This window comes from Simochromis diagramma, unplaced genomic scaffold, assembly GCF_900408965.1.
Source record: "Simochromis diagramma unplaced genomic scaffold, fSimDia1.1 OVJJ01000131.1, whole genome shotgun sequence".
Lineage (NCBI taxonomy): Eukaryota > Metazoa > Chordata > Actinopteri > Cichliformes > Cichlidae > Simochromis > Simochromis diagramma.
In genome coordinates this window covers 3,862,162-3,884,808 of record NW_024387200.1, presented here as the reverse complement: position 1 = coordinate 3,884,808, position 22,647 = coordinate 3,862,162, and the positions used below count along the sequence as shown (strand labels likewise).

The 22,647-nt window shown below is 39.2% G+C and overlaps 2 protein-coding genes and 1 long non-coding RNA gene across 5 annotated transcripts in view; 1 reads left to right on the top strand and 2 right to left on the bottom strand.

Annotated features, from left to right (window-relative positions):
- Positions 1 to 8,387, bottom strand: part of LOC120745869 — a 31,903-nt gene extending 23,516 nt beyond the window's left edge. Inside the window, exons 1-3 of the long non-coding RNA XR_005698713.1 lie at positions 8,377 to 8,387; positions 3,658 to 3,663; positions 2,008 to 2,021 (exon numbers count right to left, since the gene is read on the bottom strand). This is a non-coding gene — a long non-coding RNA (uncharacterized LOC120745869). The remainder of the gene's footprint in view (positions 1 to 2,007; positions 2,022 to 3,657; positions 3,664 to 8,376) is intronic.
- zgc:158260 (uncharacterized protein LOC571389 homolog) lies at positions 3,807 to 11,837 on the top strand. Of its 2 annotated transcripts, XR_005698712.1 has the most exons (5): positions 3,807 to 4,242; positions 8,217 to 8,544; positions 8,665 to 8,790; positions 9,159 to 9,239; positions 11,730 to 11,837. XR_005698712.1 is itself a non-coding variant. In XM_040051065.1 (4 exons), exons 1-3 carry the CDS (start codon positions 4,208 to 4,210, stop codon positions 8,785 to 8,787), a joined length of 486 nt encoding a protein of 161 aa, XP_039906999.1. In that variant the 5' UTR covers positions 3,807 to 4,207; the 3' UTR covers positions 8,788 to 8,790; positions 9,159 to 9,956. The 2 variants fall into 2 exon arrangements, 1 of the variants encoding a protein (XP_039906999.1); XM_040051065.1 differs by lacking the exon at positions 11,730 to 11,837 and having other exon boundaries at positions 9,159 to 9,956.
- On the bottom strand, positions 9,934 to 22,527 carry LOC120745863 (coiled-coil domain-containing protein 158-like). Of its 2 annotated transcripts, XM_040051056.1 has the most exons (23): positions 21,956 to 22,527; positions 21,816 to 21,873; positions 20,971 to 21,110; positions 20,466 to 20,653; positions 20,231 to 20,340; positions 19,848 to 20,151; positions 19,702 to 19,754; positions 19,065 to 19,175; positions 18,847 to 18,928; positions 18,570 to 18,689; positions 16,998 to 17,213; positions 16,637 to 16,873; positions 16,127 to 16,295; positions 14,699 to 14,851; positions 14,254 to 14,366; positions 13,876 to 14,034; positions 12,532 to 12,624; positions 12,214 to 12,336; positions 11,699 to 11,862; positions 11,350 to 11,400; positions 11,092 to 11,153; positions 10,646 to 10,804; positions 9,934 to 10,124 (listed from the first exon to the last, which is right to left on the bottom strand). In XM_040051056.1, the coding sequence occupies exons 1-22, from the start codon at positions 22,086 to 22,088 to the stop codon at positions 10,689 to 10,691; spliced, it is 2,955 nt and encodes a 984-aa protein (XP_039906990.1). In that variant the 5' UTR covers positions 22,089 to 22,527; the 3' UTR covers positions 9,934 to 10,124; positions 10,646 to 10,688. The 2 variants fall into 2 exon arrangements, with proteins under 2 accessions (XP_039906990.1, XP_039906991.1); XM_040051057.1 differs by lacking the exons at positions 10,646 to 10,804; positions 11,092 to 11,153.
- Positions 22,528 to 22,647: the final 120 nt, after the last annotated feature.

The following is a 22,647-nucleotide window of genomic DNA, read 5'->3' as shown; positions in this document are numbered from 1 at the left end:
TCTCCGTCCAACCATTTAGAGAGCTCTTTGCAGACAATGTCCACTCACGCCAGTGCAATTGGTCATTGTCAAACAACTTGATAAGTTCGAGTGCATGGGAAGGAAATTCTTCTGGAGAATAAAGGTGCAGCATGTAAAACTTAGAGTGCATATGGTTTCAGGAATTTCCTCACTGCCGGAAAAAGATTAAACAAGAAAATATATTCCCAGTTAAGAAAAAAAGAAAGAAAGAAAGAAAGAAAGAAATCAGTATTCAGTGACTTTGCAGCCCCTAAAAGCAGCACTAGAAACTAAATAAGATATAAAACTTTCAAAGAAGTAAAAGGCGGCCTGAAAAGGCAGAGATGACTGAATTTTCCTGCCCTTGAGACAGACAGGTAGTGCTTCAAGTCTGAGATAGGAACATGGAAAATATTCTGATGCCAACTACAGTTAGCTTGGTTGCACTTACAGACAAAAGTAAAAAACACATTTTAGGTAAATGCCAACAGCAGGTCAAAGCTGTCAGTGTCACAGTGATGCCACACACAAACTGGAAGGTTCAAAAGTCAACAACTATGCTAAAAATTAGTAAGGGTGACAATTTTGTTGTATGCAACACAAGGGCGTAGATTTGGCATGGACGGAAGGGACATGTCCCCACCAATATCCAGCGATTACTGAATTGTCCCCACCAATAATTTAATCTCTTCGAGTAAAGAAAAAGAAAACCGATAGAAATAAAAAAAAAAAAAAAGGCGATCTGTCAACGTCTCATTCACCCAGCGGTGCAGAAAGAGTTAAATTACGTTCTCTACTGGAGTCCTATATCATGTGACAAATATGGCCAATGTGATTGGCTGTGCCTTTCAGGGAGCTCTGTTTAGTTTTAGCAGCGGCAATCCTGCGCTGCGAGCAGGAGAGGAGGATGGCAGCAAAAAGAACCTGGATATAAGAAAGTATTTTTCAAAGAAACCTGTAAGTCACTTCAAGTCAAGTTCACTCATAAAACCTGTCCATCATAATAACGTTACAGGCAATGCAAGGCAATACATGCCAACCCTCCCGTTTTTTCTCGGACAATCCCGAATTTCAGTGCCCCTCTTATTACTCTTTCTGGGTTGCAAAATAAACTTTTGAAAAATTTTCAGGCGAGAATGTAGCTGTGCAAACTTCAAATATCTGAACCGGGGAGAACAGCAAACTCCCGGCACATCGTTTTAGGCTTTGGCCCACATCAGTCTAAAATTGTATGTAACCATGAATAACGTGTTACCATGTCCACCAGGAGAGACTGGACAGTATAGATATAAAACAAATATGCCAACAGTTTATCTCAGTTAATGAGAGGAGAAGGCATGTGTTTGGCTCCTTCACATAGTGGACATTGAGTTGTTGTATGGGACACCAGTAGTCCATGTCTGTTGCTGTAACAGTAGTTCATGTTTAGAGTAAAACACCCCAGCTCACTGACTTGATAGGGGCAATAGTGTGCCTAAAATGTTGCATAATTTTGCTAAGAGATCTTTTACTTTGTGGTAATCTTAGATGAGTAGTTTTATTGACAAAAACCACCAAGTCATTCAGTGTTCCCTTAGTGCTAATGTATCAGAGATGTTGGTGTAATATAACTGAAGTAATGTTGTTAAGTCCTTAAAGTCATATTCTTTTATTGTCATGACTGTATTTTAAGCTATTTTTATTTTTGTATGATATCTGATTTATATGAAATATGGTTGAAGTAAACTAAAGTATAAAATACTTAGTCATTTGTTTAATAGTAACTTAACATTATATCATTCACATATAAAACTATGAATTGTAATTTTAAATGGTTTAAAAGCACGTAGAATAGCATATGTAGGCAAGTATATTTCTCCTTTTTTTTTTTTTTTATCAAAAAGCAAAGACGAAAAGGAAAAAAAAAGAAGAAACAGGGCAGGGTTCGGTGGTTGAATCGTCCGTCCCCACCAATGCCAAAACCAAATCTACGCCCTTGATGCAACAGAAAACTCAGGTCATAAGCACGAAGGAAGAGGACACTCTGACCTGACACCTGACCTTTGCAGTCCACTGAATGCCACCCAATCTGACTGACGTATGCAGAAAAAGCTTTTAGGACACCTTCTGGGTGGAGCAGAGTCGCAAAAGTGAAACTTTACCTACGGCTATAACTCTAGGCATAAGATGTTTATGACCAACCACTTACTGATCAGTGTTGCTGCTGATGCATCATGTCTTCACCTCAGGGCAGTCTTGCGACACCTCCACAAACCTACAGCCAGGAGGAAGAGCCTCAGGGCGGCTAAAGTGACAAACAACCCATTCACAGTCTGTATCAGCTCCAACACTGGTCTTACTGAACGCTATACTTGCTGACATTTAAATTCCAGCACAGTTTTTAAATGCTAAGAATTTGTTCCAGTCTAGTGGTTGCCTTTTCCATCAGCTGATGGTACATAGCTCCAGCCAAAAGGTCTATGGAGAAGTACTTGCTTTCAGCACCAAATTTAATTTAGTATGAGCACACCAGGTGCTGCTCCATCAGCAAAGGGGCCATGTATGCTCCTGTGTACATTTTAACATAGGCAGGTTTCTGGTGTCACTGTCACATGGCTGCATTCAAGCGGACTGTGTCGCTGGCAAAGAAAACTGAAACTGCGCATTAGACAGTTCACTGACTGCATTTGAACAGCTTACTAACTCAGTTTGTTTCTATAAATAGGGATCATCAGAGCTCAAAGAGGGGAAACAGAAGTCTCTCTGTCCCAGCAGTCTTTTCCCTGATGTTTAAACAGCAGGAGAGTCCGGGGACCTAAACTGGAGCTAATTAGCTAATTCATGAGGCCTGAAGGGAGCAACATGTGATTTAATGCAGTCAGCAGCAACAGCCATGTTTCTAAACAACAGGTTTTGTCATTAATTTCTATACAATCTGAACAATTTCTCACATTAGCAGAAAAATATGGAAAGTATGCTTTAAGAGTGAAGTACAAATGTATCCTGGGAAACACAGAAGGATTTTAGGCAACTTATCTCTACTGGAGATGTGTGTTGTATCTAAAGATATGTTTGACTTTGTAGTTGCAGTAGCACATATGAAAACAACATCTACTGATCCACACTGAGGGGACATAGGTTTGTTTTCATTCAACACCTTTGATTAGGCATGGCTTGTTACACACCCACATTATGTTGATGATTAGTTACACTGGCATTCTTACTGGGACAAGTGACATTTCTTTTTCTGAATAAGGGGAGCGACTTTTGGCTTATAAGATGTCAGTGCAAACTGAAGACAATGGTGAAGAGGACTGTCAGTCAGTGAACAATGACAGCTGCTTTTTTTTTTTTTTTATCGAGTTTGTACGTGAAAAGCTTGATTCACATGTGTATGTCGACCCAAACATAACGAGCATGACGACTACTACTTTCTTAATGTTAGGAAACTGGTGGGTGTTGACATCAGTCCAAAACTCGTCAGTGGAAGGGCTCACCGCAAAGCCCCCCACTGTTACAACACCACGGGTCTCTGGCAGAACGCATCACCTCTGTGGGTAGAGCGAGTCCATGTAACCGACCAGAAAGCTTCTCTTTCAACTTCGCTATGAAATCAGTCATCACATCCACGACTTGGGCCGGTGATGAGATGCATTTGCGGAGTGTCGGAAAATGCACCCTCTGCTCAACTCAGTCGAAAAGAAGGTTAAGCTTGACTTTAGATGTACACAGTGTTAATGACAGTTTTGGCTCTGTAGTAAAACATTTAGGTTATTCGGTTATTATTTCTGTCGTACAGAAAGCAGACATTGGCCATAAAGCTGTTGTCTAGAATGTGATTCAAGTGTTTCTGATTTTTATCTTTTTTTTGCCTGCTACTGGGGAACAAAGTTGTGATCTCCTCCCTTTGAACACCGCAACACGCTCACTGCAAATTAAACACATAGGTTCGGTATTTGGATTTGGCGGTAAAATAAACAAATACTCGTCGGTACTTGTTTGCTGTACACCTTAAATGTGACACAGCGGAAACATAATGAAAGCAAAAGTTATTTTAACCTGGGTTCCTTTCATATGAAAATTAGCAAATTAACTTGAGGTTTTGCGGCTTCCGCTGTTACCATAGTTACTGAGTAACAAACCGCCGTCGGACGTCACGAGTCAGCAAACGTAACGCTTGTTTTTCGTGGGGTTTTCCAAAACTCATTAACACATAATATTTACGAAGATGGAGTCTAAAACCAAACAACCAGTTTTTCCTTGGTAAGTCACTTAATTTTTTTTTTTACTGTACTTTTTCTTTTATTTACATAGAAAATATTTGCATTCGCCCTTTTTAACCACTGCTAAGAGAAGTGTCATTGCACTGTCTAAAAAGATGTACTTGTAATGTAATAGTGTTAACTAATGTTACTTGTAAATAGAAATCGCACTAATACATAACATCCCCTTTCAGACTGCTTTATTTCTGGCAAACAGCAATAAATGCATTTACTCATCTACAAGTAAAATTATTTCAGCTTTATGCTAATGTTGTATTGCAGTGCAGCAGGCCTGCATGCTCCACTTAATTTATATGCTGAGTAACCTTATGCGTATAAAACACACAAGTAACATAAGGGCTTATCTAATGAATTTAACTCCATCTCACATAGGTTCAACAATAAAATATAATATTATAAAATGGCTACAATAGGACAGTTACATAAAATACTAATTTCCTACTCATATTTTGCTTCTACGCTTGAGGGACAATTTGCTTCTAAGAGCATTTTTCCTAGTTACATTATTGGCAGTATTTTATGTGTGCATTTCTAATACCTATTTCAGATACTTTTCAGACCATTGCACTGGTTTAACCTCCTAATTTCTCTTTGCTATTTGGGTTGATTGGGACCTGATGAATGTAAAAACAAAGAATTACCAGATTTTTTTTTAACCTGATTTTTGTATCTGAGAAAAATTTGATCCACATATGAGGACATTCGTTTTAAATTTTGATAGAACAGTGGCAGTATACAGTCCTTGTAAGTGGATGTCAGGTCCTTGTAGAGCAAAATTTAGTATTTTGTTCTAGACAACCCAAAATATGATGTCCACATATTGTCCACCATCACTGATGCTGCCTCTTAGACCTACTTCCTGTGTTTGCCCACCTGACCTGAACAAGTATGAGGGCAGGGATGAGGAGACTTGAGAAATACATAGAATTCAGATGAGGAAGAGGAAAAGGAAGAGGCAGGACTAGAGAAGACAAACATGGTACTCTATATCACCTCACACATGGAAAGAGTGCTATTTAAAATTGTCACTGAGCTGCTTTATTTATATCTTTATTTATATTCTTCAATATCTCTGAGATTGAGAACACAGTACAGAATAAATAATAAGACAACACCAGTCTGCAGGTAATCTAAGGGAACTAGAGAAACACAAATAACAAAATATAATGCCACTGTTCTTAAGCGGGTAAAAGGATTAAATGCTGGCATGCCACAAGAATTAATAAATAAACAATAAAATTTTTAACCAGGGAAAATTGATTTTATGGCAATATTGTGAGTTATTAGATTATATAATTAATTATCTGTACTGAATGCCACATGTGGACACATCAAGTTACTTCCTAACATAAATGCTAAATTTCAATTTGTTGTTATTAAAAACACCACTATGCTGGCTCAGTTTTTCCGTAATCCATTATGTCTCTTTCTGCTTAGAAACCACTTGCTTGAACTTTAAAAACGTGCGTGAATGGGTGAACGAGACATGTTGTAGAAAGTGCTTAAGCAGAGTAGAAAAGTGCTACATAAGAGACAGTCAATTAAGCAAAAGACTAATTTGAAATTACCAGATTAAAGTGAATAATTTCATAAAACAAAGCACACTTAAGCAGGAAGCCATTCATTTTCTAAGGGTTAAATCCTGAGTTTTACAACTTAGCATCCATAAAGCAACTTCTGGCATTTATCATTTTATATGAGCTTTAATTTCAGTGGTCATGTGGATGTAAAACTGTATGTAGTGTCTCACAAGTCAAGTTAGATGGAGAGTGCTTGAAAAGTTTGCTGGCTATGTCCCAAAATAAGATTTTTAATCTCCAACAAGATATACTAACACCGTCTTTGTTGATAGATTTTCGCATATATTGTCTCTGTAGACATCACGCAAATGTTATGGCACATTAACTCGGACACTCCTCACCTGAATTTTTCATAAAGATCTGAACAACCAAGGAGACTCTTAGTTAACAAAGGTGATGAATACAGTTGTCATACAACTAATAATACCCTTGGAAAGCTTATAAAGGTCACACTACCAGAAGCAAACATTGCTTTCTTTGCAGACTGTAGCATAATATATCTGAAACTGGTAAAAGTCATACACCAGACTACTCCAATTTCCCTCAGTAAGAATCTGAAACTTGAACTTGCTTTAAACTGCGCTATGCTACATAATATGATATTGCTACTGCCAAAAGTTTGGAAAGACAGATAAGGGTGTTCATGTAGGAGAATGTTTTTGCAGTATCAAAAAGTCTAAACACAAGAACATTTTGTTGAATTCCATTCCAGCAAATAATAATAATAATTAAATAAATAAATAAACTATCAAGCCTTTTTAAAAAAATAAACCATTTTATCATTTGAGCAGATAAAGAAGGACATGGGAGTTAGTACAGACTACATAAGTGTCTAGCTGGCAGAGGTAAATATAAAGACAACTCGGAGGACAGAGTGCAAGTATGTGAAGCAGAAGCATGTTACCTTTTCAAATACACAAAAAGTGTCTGCTTACATGAAGAGACACTTTAATTTAAAAATAAAAAGTTTGATTCCTGAAGGACCAGGCTCCATGACATATTAAAGACTTCACATTACCAAACTTTAGAAAAGCTCCTAAAAGTAGAATGGGAGGCAGAGCCTTCACTTGCCACGCTCCTTTCCTGTGGAACGAGCTATCTGTCTATGATCAGGAGACAGACGTTACCTACTTTTAGTTTTTTTTTTTAAAGCTTATAGGTAGGGCTAGATTAAGTTAGTCTGAACCATGCCTTAGTTAGGCTTCTATACAGTCAGGCTGCTGGGAGATTTCCCACGATGCACTGCATGTCTTTTATTCTCCACTCCCACTACAGCATTCTCTCATAAACTATGAGAGTGTTTTGTACATTGTGTCTTTCCATTCACTTCCTCCTTCTGCTTGATGTTTCTTCCTGTTAAAAAGAACATCTTCCTCTCCACCATCACTTCCTGATTTCCTATTTTTTGTATGTTTGTCACACAAAAATGTTTCAAATTATCAAAAATATTTAAATATTAGACAAAGACAACACAAGTAATTAAAATATTCAATTTCTGAATGACGGTATTAAGGGAGAAAACAATATCTAAACCTACATGGCCCCTAAATCTAATAACTGGTTGGGCCAACTTAGCAGCAACAACTGTGAAAGAGTCTTTTTCAGCACTGAGAAGGAATTTTGGCCCACTTATCTCTGCAGAATTGTTGTAATTCAGCCATGATGGAGGGTTTTAAAGCATGAACTGCCTTTTTAAGGTCATGCCACAGTATCTCAGTTGCATTCAGGTCAGGACTTTGACTTTAATTTCTCTTTGCTATTTGGGCTGATTGGGATCTGATGAATATAAAAACAAAGAGTTACGTGATTTTTTTTTTTTTTTACCTGACTTTTGTTTCTGAGAAAAATAAGATCCACATATGAGGACATTCGCTTTAAATTTCGATAGGACAGTGGCAGTATAATGTCCTTGTAAGTGGATATCAGGCCCTTGTAGAGCAAAATTTAGTATTTTGTTCTAGACAACCCAAAATGTGATGTCCACCTATGTGGACACCAGGTCCTAGGAGGTTAATGATAAACACCGCGATTTAGAAACTGCATTTTGTGTTTACTTGTGCTATCTTTGTCCAATATTTAAATTCGATGATTTGAAACATTTAATTGTGACAAACATACAAAAAAATAGGAAAGGGGCAAACACTTCTGTCACAACTGCTGTTGTGATATATATAAATTGCACATTTTCAACCTTCTTCTTAACAGAATATGAAAAACAGCTTCTAGAAAAATATCTGTGTTGTTCAGCAGGAAATGCACAATGAGTGTCTGCTTTGATATATCTGCTTTTGTTTCTCTGAACAACACAAATTCGCTTTTACTGGGTTGTATTCATGTTGTTTCACAAAGTTTTTACATTTCTCTAAATCCCCAGGTACAGGGAAAGGTTGCAAGCAAAGTATCTTAAAGCCCCGGATAACAAGCTGTCATCTATCAGGTGTTGGCGTTTCACAAACACCAGTCTCTGCTCATCAGTGACACCTGGGGTCTACACAGGAGTCTCACCTCTTATTTTCCCAGGGACTCAACAGCACAACTCCAGTCAAACGCCTAGAAAGGGCATCTCTAAAGAGCATGCCTGCTTCTCAAAGCAGATGATCCAGAAGCAGATTCGCAGTACGTATGTCGCTTCTGTAGAGGAAAAACTCAAGCAGCACCCTCTGGCTATGTACCCTCACTATAAGGATCACCTGACTCCTGAAGTAAGCTCCTCTATGCCAGAATGACATAGCTTCAGGTTAGGCAGATAAATGATGCCTGAATGAAGGCAAATACCTTCACACTGTGTTAAAACATATTTACATGGTCTTATTGTTCTCTAGTTATTTAATCGGGTGGTGGCTGTTTTGGACCCAGATTTGAGTGTGAGCAATGCCTCTGCACTTCCTGCACCTTCAGAAGACCTCGCAGAGGAGGAGGTCAAAACAGGAAACAGCCAAACTTAAAATGTAGGTACACACGCAGCTTAGAAATACCTGGCTATTTTAGTAATGCCCAACATGACTTCTCTGCTTGAATGCAGAGAAGTCACGATGTCCAAAATCCAACTCCAAGAAACCCTTCTATATAATAAAAAAACACATATAAAGGGTATCAAGAGAGACCAGTTGGTCTCAGTAAAACAACTGAACACAATTAAGGACATCAAAGTATAGTTTTCAGGAGATAGTCTGCCTTCCTGGTAACAGGTTTGTTATCTCAAACTTTTCAGTTTGAGATAACAAACTAACAAGAGAGCACATTACTGTTTCGCAGAAGTTACAAAATAACTAATATATTCTTATAATGACATGATACTTATGTTTGACTTTTGCAGGATGAACGCTTCTGATGGTGCTCCTCCTTCAAGTCTGTTTGCCACCAATTGTGCCCATTCAAGCACACAGCAACTTCTCAGGTTTTGTATAAAATCCCAACCAGGAAGGCTATTCATATTTCCAAAGCAAGAACAAAATTCAGTACAGATCACAAATATAAGTGAAATATAAATTTTGATATCTTTTACTTGGGGAGGAAAAAAACAGTTACTTGCAAAAATAAACAAATTCAAGAGTCTGGCAACAGCTCCAAGTAGCTGAACTAAAATGTAAACAAGAGATAGAATGGGGACTTGGATCTGGCACAAATCTCAAGAAAACCCATCGTCCTTTCCCGTCTAACGTAACAAACAGCTGGTTTCATGGCAAGTAACACAAACCATCAAGAGTGAAGAGGATACAAAATATTTGGATTTAAAGACCTCTGTGTGGTAGGTCCACATCGTTTGTATATGGAAAAAGTTCCAGAGGATACAAAGGACAAGGGTGTTTAAGTATGACTTTATTTCTAAAGAATCTCCTTTTTTTGAAGAGTAAGATAAAGATCAATAACAAGAGGTGTGTATATTTGTTATCATATAAAGGAAATATGGATAATTAAGTAGTGCTTATAAACAAAGGATGGCAGAAGATTTCCAGAGTCCCTAAAAGCAGCCGGAACTGTACTAGATGTACTGTATGGGCAGCATGTGTCCCAACTACTTGAATCACAGCTTTTATTATAAATTTATTATAAATCTATGCTATGAATAAAATAATTATTAACAGACTTCACATTTTTCAAGCACTTTATTTAAACATGATAATACAGCTGATTGTTTTTTCAAATCAATCAAATCAAATCACTTTTATTGTCACATCACATGTGGAGGTACACTGGTACAGTACATGTGAGTGAAATTCTTGTTTTTTCAAAACTTTCTGCTGTCAGAGTTCATTCTTGTGACCTTTGAAAAATGAGGCATCTGTAAGACAAAAAAGAAAAAAACATAAAGGTATGATATTTGACAGATTCAGATCAATCAGAAACACAATGGAATGTTAAGCATGAGATGCTGTGAGATGCTAAAGGACAAGTGTAATAGCCTTTAACGCAGAACTGGATTTCAGCTGCTGTCACACCTAAAAGTCTTTTCATCTGTTACTGACTTACCTTTAAATACATGACTCTTCTTGTTGATGTTATTCAGCCTTTCCTACACATTCAAAGACTCTGAAATGGTTGCCTTGATCTCTCCAGTAAAAGAATAAACTATAAATGACTCAATCTGTACAAACAGTTGACTCATGTCATGATATCGATGTAGAGTGAACAATGCTTGTAACATGTTTTTTAAAACAATGTAACTGTAAATGTAACTATCATCAACAGCAGGAAACAGTTTTCAAAGTAAAAGTCTTCAAATCAGTTTGGTTTGTTCCTGAATACTGTCTGAATGACCTCAGTTTTGCTCAGTTGTGATCATTAAGAACTTTAAGAACTTACTGATAAAAGAAGAGGGGTTCAGAAGCATTTTGGCGTGTCTCTGTTAGTTGTTTGGGTCGCAGGTCAGGAGAGAGTGGACTGGTGACCTGCGACCCAGTGAGAGTAGCGGTGGTGAGGAAGTATCCCTCACTGCAGTCTCTGGTATCAATATAAAATTGCCTAAAAAGCAGAGTGGCTGTTACAGATTTAAACCAAATCTCATTTTATTAAACTGCTCTATCTTGCATTATCTAGAGTTATCTATTAAACTATCTATTAAATATTTTCTTGATGATTTTCTTGTTCAGTAACTTAAAAAAACCTGCGTATTTAACCAAACAACGACCAAGACCAATTAATAGTGACAAGAAACTGTTGCAGGTCTAAAATTAAATTAAAATAAAATAAATTAATGCTTAGTAATAAGAAATTAGATATATTAAATAAAAACTGCTTATGAAACTCACTCTGACTGAAGGACTTGATTATTTTCTCATCTGGTTCAGCTGTCTTCAGGAAACATAGCTCGCTGTACACAGTGTGTGTGTGCAAACAGAGATTCATTACATTGCTTTACAGGCCTGTAGCACACTGCAGGGCCTTACATGAGAGGTAACAGGTCACATGGCTATATGGTGTGATCATCTCACAGCCTTAGGGCAAGTCACACTCACAAAGTCATGCAAAATATTTAGAAAAACAAAAACAAAGGGCACTTTCCCTACCTGCTGAAGGTATTTCTCCTCAGTTTGTAGCCAGTATCGCAATGATCAGTTCTGCGTCACAGACAAAAGAAATATTACAATATGGGTAAAGTGAGATATAACAAGAGCGTATGAGAGTACAGCAGAAATTTGGGTACATACAAGCGTTTGAATGATAAAAGGCAAATTTTTACATTTTATATTACAACAAAGACTTTGAAACTGTGTGGTTAGTGAAAGCACTCACCACGTAGGGCTCATCTATGATTTCTTGCTCACTTAGAAATATCACATGATTTTCATATGTGACCTAAGTCGGCCTAAGAATAAAGCTAATGCTTGGGGTGTGTGGGAACTGAGCCAGACGTACAATGCGGTTCTGTGTACTCTCTCTGGTGCAGACCTCCTCCTGTGGAAGCTGCTGCCAGTGGTGCTGTTATCGGTGTGTGGTCCAGGGTTCTCCAAAATCCCTCCTCTCAGGATTTTGTCAAGAGATCTGAGCTCACAAGTGGGGCTCTCCAGCTGCCTCCTTGACTTCAGCAGCCAAAAAGATGTGCATGACAATGTAAATGAAGTGATATTTGGTAAAATATTTATTAAAGTGTTCATTTTTAACAGTGAAATCAAAATATATGGGACAGTCTTCTTTTATCTGAATTAAATCAATAAAAACACATAAAACTGTCTCCGCAGTCCAACACAAATAGCATTTCAACCCTGTGTTGAAATTATTTACAGTCTGTTTTCTTTCCCAGCTCCAGGAATGCAATTCAAAGGCTGAGCAGATGTCTTGTGTCTGTACAGCCAAATAAAATGATTCACACAAGCACTTGACAGACTGAAAGCAGGAGGGATAGGCGAGATATAGGGAGTTTCTCACTGTACCTTGATCTGGGCGTTGAAGGCATGCTGGGAGGAAGGTGGAGCAGTGTGTGCAGATGGGATCAGGGAGTCCAGATCAGGTGGACACACTTTCAGAGCTGTGTGCAGATTTTGACCTTGGAGCTCCTACAGAAAACAAATGTGGTCATGTCTCCCACTGAAAGATGTGCAATATTTAAAAATTATAGCCTAGCCTAACACACAGCTGAGAACCTTAGCATTGAGCACTTATTGTGTTTTTTTCTATACACAGACATAGAATACAGCATATTCTTGCTTATAAAAAAGCTCTGTCCTACTAATTATGTAGAACAGCTTTACCTTCAAGTGGAGGGCATGGTGGAGTTTTAAGCGGAAATATTCCTGCTCCCGCAGCTGGATAAAATCCTGACAGTTTGCAAAGCCCTCCGACATCTTTTGAAATACAAAAAGAAACTGCGGTCACACTGGGACACAAACAGAGATACAAGAGGACTGACAAAGTTCCTTTTTATACTTGTCTCTATAAAATTTTGAACTTTTAATTCGAAAGGAACACAATAATTCTTTGGGAAACAGGAAAGTATGATGCTACCAATTGTAGAATCTTTTAATTAATTTTTATTTAAAAAGGATAATGAACATTAACAGAAGCATGTGGGCCCATCATGTAAATGGGGCAGATTATGTACTGCTTCCATAAGAGTCAGCCAGGTGCTACTAATCAAAATGCACTGGATTTTCTAATCATCAGACTTGAACACCTGTATAAAACCAGAATTTTGGCAGCTTGGTCTGGTGCATTCAGCTGTTTAATTAACACAATGCCAAAATCGTCCCATGAATGGATGCCTCAGCAAGATCAGACTGCGCATTGCTCAGAGAATTAGGAAAAAACCCAAAAGCTACCTCTCCAACTCTACAGGCCAGTTAGCATGTTAAATGTTCAGGTGCATGACTATTGAAGAAAGCTGAACAAGTATGGCTTGCTTGGAAGGGTTTCCAGGAGAAAGCTTCCTCTCTCTCTAAAAAGAACAGGCAACACAGCTTAAGTGAAATCTGAACAAACCACAGGACCTCTAGAACGATGTTCTTCAAAGTCAAAGTGGAAACATTTGGCCATAATGCACAGCCACAAAACCAAACAGAGCATTATCAGCTTAAATACTTCATGCCAAGTCAAAGGGATGAAATGGGCTTGCTTTGCAGCCATGGGACCTGTAGTCATTAAGTCGACCATGAACTCCTCTGTATGTTAAAGTATTCTAAAATCAAATATGTGGTCATATATGTGTCAGCTGAAGCTTGGCCGTAACTGTGTCACGGAACAGGACAATGATCACAAGCACAGCAGCAAATCTACATCAGGATGGCCGAAAAGAAAAGAATCAAGGTGTTACAATGGTCCAGTAAAGTTTAGGCCATAATTAGAAGAGCAAAGAGCATTTTATGATTTTATTAAACAGTGTCAGCAAAAGAAAAAAAAGGAAACAGAGGAAACTGTTAAAAAAGAAAACAGTTACCAGCTGAGGAGAAAGTGTATTTTAAAACATTTATTCTTCACCGCACACTGCTTACACTCAAACCTCTGCATGTTTCAGGCAGTCACCGACATATTCACGCTTCTAAAAATTGCAGGTGTCAAAAATTGTGTCAAGACTAAAATGAAGTGTAAATGAATGCCACCTTGTGAAGGATTGCCTCCAGCTCACTGATCCTATCTGTTAACTGCTGATCTTTGGAGCGAAGCACCTCCAGCTCGTTAGCAAGTTGTCTCTTCTCCTCCCTGACGAAGGTTAGTTCCTGGAGCTGACGCTCGGTCTCCAAGTTCTGGTAATCTTTCTCCTGGACAAGAAGAGAACATGGAGTAAATGCCTATCTCACTTCAGATGAATGTGAAGAACTGGAAAAAGTATGAAAAATTAACTGCCAAAAAAGCAACAACAACAAAAAAAAAAAAAACAGTTGTATAGTGTTGCATATTTGAAGACTGCTGATTAAGACATTTTGACTGCTATGTCATCAAGAGCTAACTTGTCAAAAGTTAACATGGTAAAAGCTCACGTGATGCAGCTTCTCCACTTTCTCCTCCAGATGTTGAATTTTGCTCTGCATCGAGTCCACCTGCTCTCTCCTGGCAGTGATCTCCTTCTGCATGTCCAAGGCTACCTGGAGGCCTGAAGTGGAGTCAAACCCATGGGACAGAAAGATGGCAACATAAATAATCACAGAGCTCTTCTTTAGGGTGGATTACAGGGTAGGGAATTACAGATTACATCTCTCAGACTGAAATGAAGCACAGGAGGTCAGAAAGTGAATTGAATAAATTTCACTAATATTAAATTTTTTGTTCTCTGTGATACTAAAGGTCGCTAACGTGAAAGTACTTCACTGTAATCTGTGCACCTGACCAAATATATATGAAAATCACAAGCAGTTCTTCAGAGTTTTATTTGTTCATGAAGACTTTTACTTAAGTTGCATTTTAAATTATAAACATTGATCAAACCATGTCTGTCAGCCCCTTTGAGGGTCCCCAAGGTGCTCTGGATCTGATCTAGCTCATCGTGGGCGTTCCTTATCTGACTCTGAAGATTCAGCACCACACCCTCATGCTCCTCGTTCTTACAGCTGTGCAGCCGTTGCAGCTCCTTGTGCTCTTCTGAAATCGTGCCCGGACAAACACGTGTTACGTCCAGAGAGAGAAATAGACGGTAACACATAAGCAAACACACACCACAACAGAAGGGCTTGGTTAACAGTGTAAACATACCAAACATAATTCTTTGCTTTCTTAACACAGTAGGACAAGAAGATAATTTGATTAGACTAAAAGCCAGGAGAGCTAAAGTTTTTCGAGAAACACCTCCATGGTCTACACAGTAATTCCTGGTAAATGGAAGGCTTGACTTCAGCAGTTTATTGATTAGAGGTATCAGACGACCCAAAGATGGATGCTTAGCTTATGTTATACAGGGTTTACACAGTGTTCCTACACTTAACAAAACGTTTTGCATTCTCCTGTCGTTGTTGTCCATTTGATAAGAAATAATGTGTTTTAAAATTGAGAAAATTAAGCTGTCTTCAGTGAGGGTCATTGATATGTGCAGGAAAACCCTGAATATAGTAAAAATGTACTTTGCCAGCTTACTATTCTAGGCAGCACATTTCAGACATGTCTATTTTAACCTGGACACTGATACTTAGGTTAGTACTGTAATGAGGGCAAGGGAACAAGGTCACCCTGGTAAAAGAGATTTAATTTCAACAGGAATTCCTCTTAAAATGAAAGATAAAAACAAACAAACACATAAATAACTATCCATCTCCCCACTCAGTAACAGAACAGAGCCTCAAGTCAGTAGGGTCTATCATTCAAGGTAATCAAGCACAAAACTTCAAACACTTCTTTGTGCTTACTATGAAGGTATTTTTGAGTGTTATCTAAATTAAATTCAATTTCATTGGTTAACACCTGAATGTAACTGTAATAACTTTAATCTATTTGCTGGCTTTTCCCAAAGAGAAGTTTTTAAACAGCTTTTTTTCTCCCTGGAAATCAAACTCTTACCAAGATTACAATGCTTTTGCTAAATTCTCCTCAAAGTCTGAGTGTCTGAGTGGAATGCCTCTCTTACAAAACCTAAAGCCTTTTTTAAGATATTCTATTGCATAGTGTGAGACAAACTGCATGTCACAGACAGTAAGGGTGTAAACAATTCTCCTAAACCACAATTTGGTTAATTACACAGTTTTCTTTAAAGGGAATGAATAACAAGAGAAAAGGCAGATTTGTGTTAACCACAGATCACTTGATCATTACTGTCAACAGAATCATCATTAATCTGCTGAACAGCATCTTTAAACTTTTCATCAGACTACGCTTTAACCAGTCACCTTATTTCACTGATTGTGAAACAGGGTACATTCAACTCACTAGTAAGGCTGACTAACTGCACACGTCGCAGTTCCAGCTGGGTGGTAAGCTGCTGTTTCTCCAGAGTCTCCTCCCGGATGCGCTGGCTCTGCTCAGCCACAGAGGCCTCGAGCTGTCGTCTCTCATGCTCTACAGCAGCCAGGTGTGACTTATGGCGATCTACCTCAGCCTTACCGGCAAATGGTAATAGAAAAAAGAGAAAAGGTGGCATTAGGACAGGGGTGGGCAACTCCAGGCCTTGAGGGCCGGTGTCCCTGCAGGTTTTAGATGTGTCCTTGAACCAACACAGCTGATTTAAATGGCTAAATTAGCTCCTCAACATGTCCTGAAGTTCTCCAGAGGCCTGGTAACAAACTAATCATGTGATTCAGGTGTGTTGACCCAAAGTGAGATCTAAAACCTGCAGGACACTGGCCCTCGGGGCCTGGAATTGCCCACCCCTGCATTAGGACATGTCAACAGGAAAAAAGAAAGGGAAAAATGTGTTTTGACCTAATACTTGCTTCTGACCCTTAGCTGCTGCATCTCCAGCTTGTGCTGGTTGAGCTGGTTGCTGAGGAGGCTGTTCTCCTGTTGAAGATCATCGATGGTACAGCTTTGTTGGACTGTCATCTGGATGCTGCTCTCGATCTGGAACTTTAGAAGATCTATCGTCTTCTCTCTGTCACTCAGCTTCAGCTTCAATGTCTCTTGTTCTATCTGCAGGGTCTGGCACTGACTCTGAGCCTCTTTTAACCTGTTAAGATGCTAAAAAAAATATTTAAGCCTGAATTCACTGAAAATGGTGATCTCTCCAATAAAAAACATTAAAAATATTCTCTCTAAAGAAAAAAAAGCACCTGACACAAACACATTTTCTTAAGTGTATTACTTGATGAGTTTCTTGTTGCTTTAAGTGGAATTCTTTGTCTTTCTCCCACAGGAGTTCCTGGGATTTCCTTCCCTCGTGGTCCCTCTGCTCCAGCAGGGCCTCTAGGCGGGTTTTCTCCTCCCCAGCTTGGTGAAGCTGCTCCTTAGTCACCTTCAGCTGCCCTCGAAGGACCTTTAATCCCTCCTGGAGCTCACACTGCTGCTGGTCACAGCACCTCTGGATAAAGCAGGAAGCACAGTGAGTTGCCTGCACTGGAATGGGCAAAAATTATAATCTTTTGGAATTTTACACATTAAGGCAACCCTCTCTGAATGTTGAGAACTGCTCCTTACATAGCAAGATTGTGAGTATAGTAAATCATGAGGCCAAAATTAACAGCAACCTTGTTGAATCCACATGGGCTAAATGGCCAACTGGAAATGACAACTACTGAGTCCAATTAGCTTTTGTGTCTTTAGATGGCATGTGGGAAAAAACTTTATTCGTTACACAACACTAATGCCAAGCGGGAGATAGCAGTTGCCCAGTGTATGACCAGTGTATGCCTAAATAGTTTGTTTGGGTGACTGAAAAATCACCAGAGTTGTATAAAAAACACTGTATTTCCTTTCCTCAACCTTTGGCAACACATTTTATTTATCAAATAACAGGAAAATACACAGACTTCTTTTAACTGAGGTAACACAGGCTCATTACCTCAATGATCATGCTTCCATCCTTAGCTAATGCCCAAAGGCTAACTTTAAGACAGAAAAAAACCCAGGCCTCTTGGATAGTGTTGTTGCTTTGTAATTTGCATGCCCATACATTGTTTTTTACATATTGCCTCACAGCACGGGGCACGGTGGCACGGTGGTTAGCACTGTTGCCGCACAGCAAGAAGGTCCTGAGTTCAATTCCACCATCAGGCCGGGGTCTTTCTGTGTGGAGTTTGCATGTTCTCCCCGTGTTTTGCGTGGGTTCTTCTCCGGTTACTCCGGCTTCCTTCACCGTTCCACAGCACATTGCAGTTGTGGGGATAGGTTAATTGATAATCCAAATTGTCACTAGGTGTGAATGTGCTGAGGTGAAGTGAGTGTGAATGTTGTTCTGTCCCTGTGTGTTAGCCCTGCGACAGACTGGCGACCTGTCCGGTTGACCCCGCCTTTCGCCCTATGACAGCTGGGATACCAATGAACTCCAGCCTTCTAGTGTTGGCATTACAGAAAGACCTGATCAGTCAGGATGTTCAAACTTCAGTTGCTATAAAGGAAATTGTTGCCCTATTGTATAGATGGCGGTGCAGTACATAAGAACAGTATGAAAATATTAGTTATTACAAGAGGGGTGGTACAGGCTCAGTTTATACTGCCTTAGTAACCTTAAAACCCATCCATTTATAAAAAGCCTCCTTCTGGTTTTGCTAATTGTCTTTGACCACTCCCACCTACATCTAAAGAAGTTTCACAAGCAGATTAAATAAATGACATAATTTTACCTAAACTTGACACAAAGTTTAATCCGGCATAACCACTGTACTTTAATACACCGACATAACAGTTTATGCACAGAAGCAAAACTGTGGTACCACACCTTATGTTGTTTAAGCTGAGAATGAAGTTCCATTGCCTGTTGCAATGATTTGTCTTTTTCTTGCTGAGCACTCAAGAGCTGCGTCTGAGCCTCACTTAGCTGCTGCTCCAGACCACAAACCTACAACATGACAAAACACATTCACAAACCACATAAAAAAGACGCACATACTGGCCATTTACTGGTGCTGCTTCTCCACATCCAAGCAGCACAGTTCAGAGAAGCGAATTTATATCTGCCTGACTTAATAACTTCATCTTTTCAACATCATCTTTACCTTATCTTTAAGGCTGGAAAAGGTTGACTCCAATTCTCTGGCCTGATACTCGTACAGTGAGGGCGGTCTCACGGTGAGTTTTCTGGGTATACAAATCATGAGTGAATACTTCTCATATTGTCTGACAGGTTTACAGTAATACAGAAACCAGCAAGGAGTTATCACTGCAAATTATCTGATGAATAATAAAAAGAAGACATTTTTTGACAGCCACTTACTTGAGCAATTCCACTTTGGCACACAAGTTGAAGCTGTTGTCTTTTGATGAGCTCAGTATATCAGTCAACATCGCCATCTCCTGGCCAAGAGTTGAAATGAGGCGTTCCAGTCTAAGTTGACACATTTTGCACAGGGTTTATTTACACGGTTAAGGTAGGGCACAGCAACTTTTTAAGTTTACTTTGTTTCTTTGATGGCACACAAGAACTAAAGAGAAGTAATAAAAAGAATAGCTATGATTCAGTAAAGAGTTTGTTAATCACTAAAGGCAAGAATTTCTCAATTTTGTTTCTGACAAGAAGATGACAATCATTATGTTTGAGCATATTTTCAACAGAATAACTTAAACCGCCTGCTCCATTGAAAAAGAAAAAAACAACTGCTACACTGAAGTTGGTATTTATATTATAAATATTCTTCAAAAGTGACACAAATTACGGCAAAAATCACACACAAACATTCTGATAATTTATCATGTAAATTTGCTGCTTTACTTTGTACTTTGTGTGAGTGAATGGAAAATCTTTAGCTTTTGTACAACAGGTTTGACAAACCCAGCTCTAAGAATCTGTGATGGGCAGTTGTTGACATTTAGTAAATGACAGAATTCACTGATTAGTTAGGAAAAAGATATACCTTTCTTGTTCAATTGCTCCACTGTATTCCTTGTTCCCCATCTGTTCTTCTGACTGATATGAAACAGAAAGAAAAAAATCATGAGAGTCATATTTTCTTTTGCAAAATACACCCATTATTGTACTCTACTGAATGCTATCACTTACCAAAAAAGGCCTCCCCTGTAGCTTGTCATTGAGATCCACATTTGCCTTATTAGGAATAAATTGCTGCGTTTTGCGATTCTCATGTTTAGTGCTGGTAACTGAGTGCTCAGATTGTTTCCCATCCAATGTATGATACACCTCCTTTATGGTCTGCTCCAATGTTTCAACTTTCCTATTAAGCGCGACCGCCTCATTCTCCATCTCCTGCAGCTTCTTGTCCCTCGACCTTTTGAGTTTCTGAAGCTCTTCCAACAAGCACAGCATCTTTTCCATCTGATCAACGTGTTTCCTCGAATCCTTTAATCTATAAATCAAAAGATTTGTGGGTCAAAGTGATTCAGGCATTTTATTTTATATATGTAGAACTGTATCTGTGTTTTCACCTCAGGTCAGACAGGGCATCATTCTCCACCTGGACTTTATGCAGCTCAGTTTTCAGGTTTGTGATGGCTTTCTGAGGACAGCATGTTTCTTGTTCAGCTTGATTAACTGTCTGTGTTTGGGGAGATGAAACATAAAAGATACATAATGCAGAGAGTGCACTACCCTCCTCTGCTATTAACATCACACATGACCAAACTATTACATAAGATTTCATGGCTGCAATAAAATATGAACCTTGTTGAGCTGCAAGTCTGACAGCTGCTGAAGGCAGTCATCCATTGCATTTTCTAACACCTGCTTTCCAGGAGAGCTGATGTCCCTTTGGGCTACTTCCTGGTTTAAAATATCCAGACCAAAGACCAAAGGCTGAGTCACTGCCTGCTGGTGGGTTGGAAGAAAGGAGGAATCTCCAGGAGAGTCATCTGCCAAAACAGCAACAGATGTTTAAAACACTCAGAGCGTACACTGTCACTGTTAAGCTAGGGTGTTTGTTTATGTTGAATTCTTTCCCTTCATATCTGTGTATGCATGCTAGTTATTTGGATTTAAACATTTTCTGAGACCCAAATAGCTTAGAAGAATTTGAGCTTCAGTACTTCTGTGCCTTTAGTTTTCAGCCATTTTATTCTACTCTGGATTTTGTAAAACAATAATAAATAAGCCATTAGATAACACATTTCCCCCTCATCTTTCAAGTTAGAGCGGCATAAACAAGATGTGTGGAAACACTTGTACTTACAGGTATGAGGTTTAATATCATGGCAGCTTTGTCCAGGTGACCTACAGCTGCTGCCAAATCTCTCCAGAACCACCTTAGTTGCATTTTCCACCTCTTCTTGTAGTCTTTGGGTTTCTTTGGTGCGGCGATCAAGCTCATCACTGTCAATACATAGAAGCTCAGGCTTAGACTAACTCATACAGTGAATTCAGTTCAGATTTGTTTACTAATGGTACCCACTGCAGCACAGCCGGATTTATTTTCTTTGATCAAAACAGAATGTTTTAAGCCTAATCGTTAAAGCTGTGAGGAAGACTGCCATGCATCAAAACCAGGACCTGGCTCCACAGGAGAGGATAGCTGAAGGCTCCGCCTCCCACTTTACTTAAAGCACAGTAAACCACAAGTAAGCCTGACAGGGCCGTCTTACAATGAAGTGCTCTGTTAGGATAATATGGTACTATGAGGTCTCTAAGATATTCAATTTTGGCTTCAACAGGGAGCCAACACGGGACAAATGCGATCTCTCTTTCCAGTCCCTGTTAATACTCTTGCTGCTGTGACTTGGATGACGATTTGATGATTTGGATGCTTTTTCAGGGAGCTTTTAGAACAGCCGGATTAATAGGAATTATAACAGTCCATCCAAGAGTGGCACATGCATGATCTACCTTTCAGTTCACTGTGAGACAGGACATTTATAATCTTGACAATACAGTGCAATAGAGTGAAAGAAGCAAGTCTAAGTTCTTTTTTAAAATGTTTATCTTTCATTGGGTCTGTCCTTTAGCATCTTTGGGACAAAAAACGTAGTGCGCGTCATTTTTTCAGTGCAAAAGCTGTTAAGTTATGGTGAGGAACCTTACCTCAGCTCCTCCAGTGTCACACTGTTGAATCTCAACGGAAGAGGGCCATCATGGGAATCTGTAAAGTAAATAGGAACCGTCCAAGTTACTGAAACAAAGTTTAGCATACTAACAGGCAATACTTTGCTTATTTAGCTTACCAGCGGTCCCAGTTCCTGCCGCTGTTGCTGTTCTATCTTTCGCTGTGTAATGGTATCGTAAAACGTTAGTGCCACTATTGATGGAAAGCCTATAGCTCTGGGGCTCAGAGGGCTGGGACCCCGTGGAAGACATCTCATTTTTTTATGTCAAGTCATTGATTAAGACATGTACAAGAACCTGCAAATGACAACTGCTAACAAGTTGCTAGAGCGCGCAGTTTCATCACCATGGAAACAGCATCGGTGGTAGTGACGTGTCATGCGCAAAAGCATCGGCGCTAATTGGAAGAGCCAACTCCCATCATATTTGCCAAATAAAGATAAAATATGAGGCTACAGATGGTAATATATTAAGAGCAATTGGGAGCCAAAAGAGCCGGCTCTTCTTTGGGAGCCGTGCCACAAGAGCCATCACTAATCCGTAGCTAATTTGGCCGACGTAGTTGAGCGGTCTTTGAGTGTAACCGTTAAAATATAATGACAGACTTGTATGTGAAAGTCAGAACCGATGAACTGCAAGTTTATCGGTTAAGTGACCGTAAACACGAGGCAAAACATAAGTACTGCCGACGACTGTCACCGCCAACAGGCGCCTTTTTGTGCCACTTTGTGACGCCAACAGGCAAGACGTTGCGTTTCTAGAGATGCATGATGGTTAAAGTAGTTTTCCCCAGCAGGTCCGGAGCTGCTTG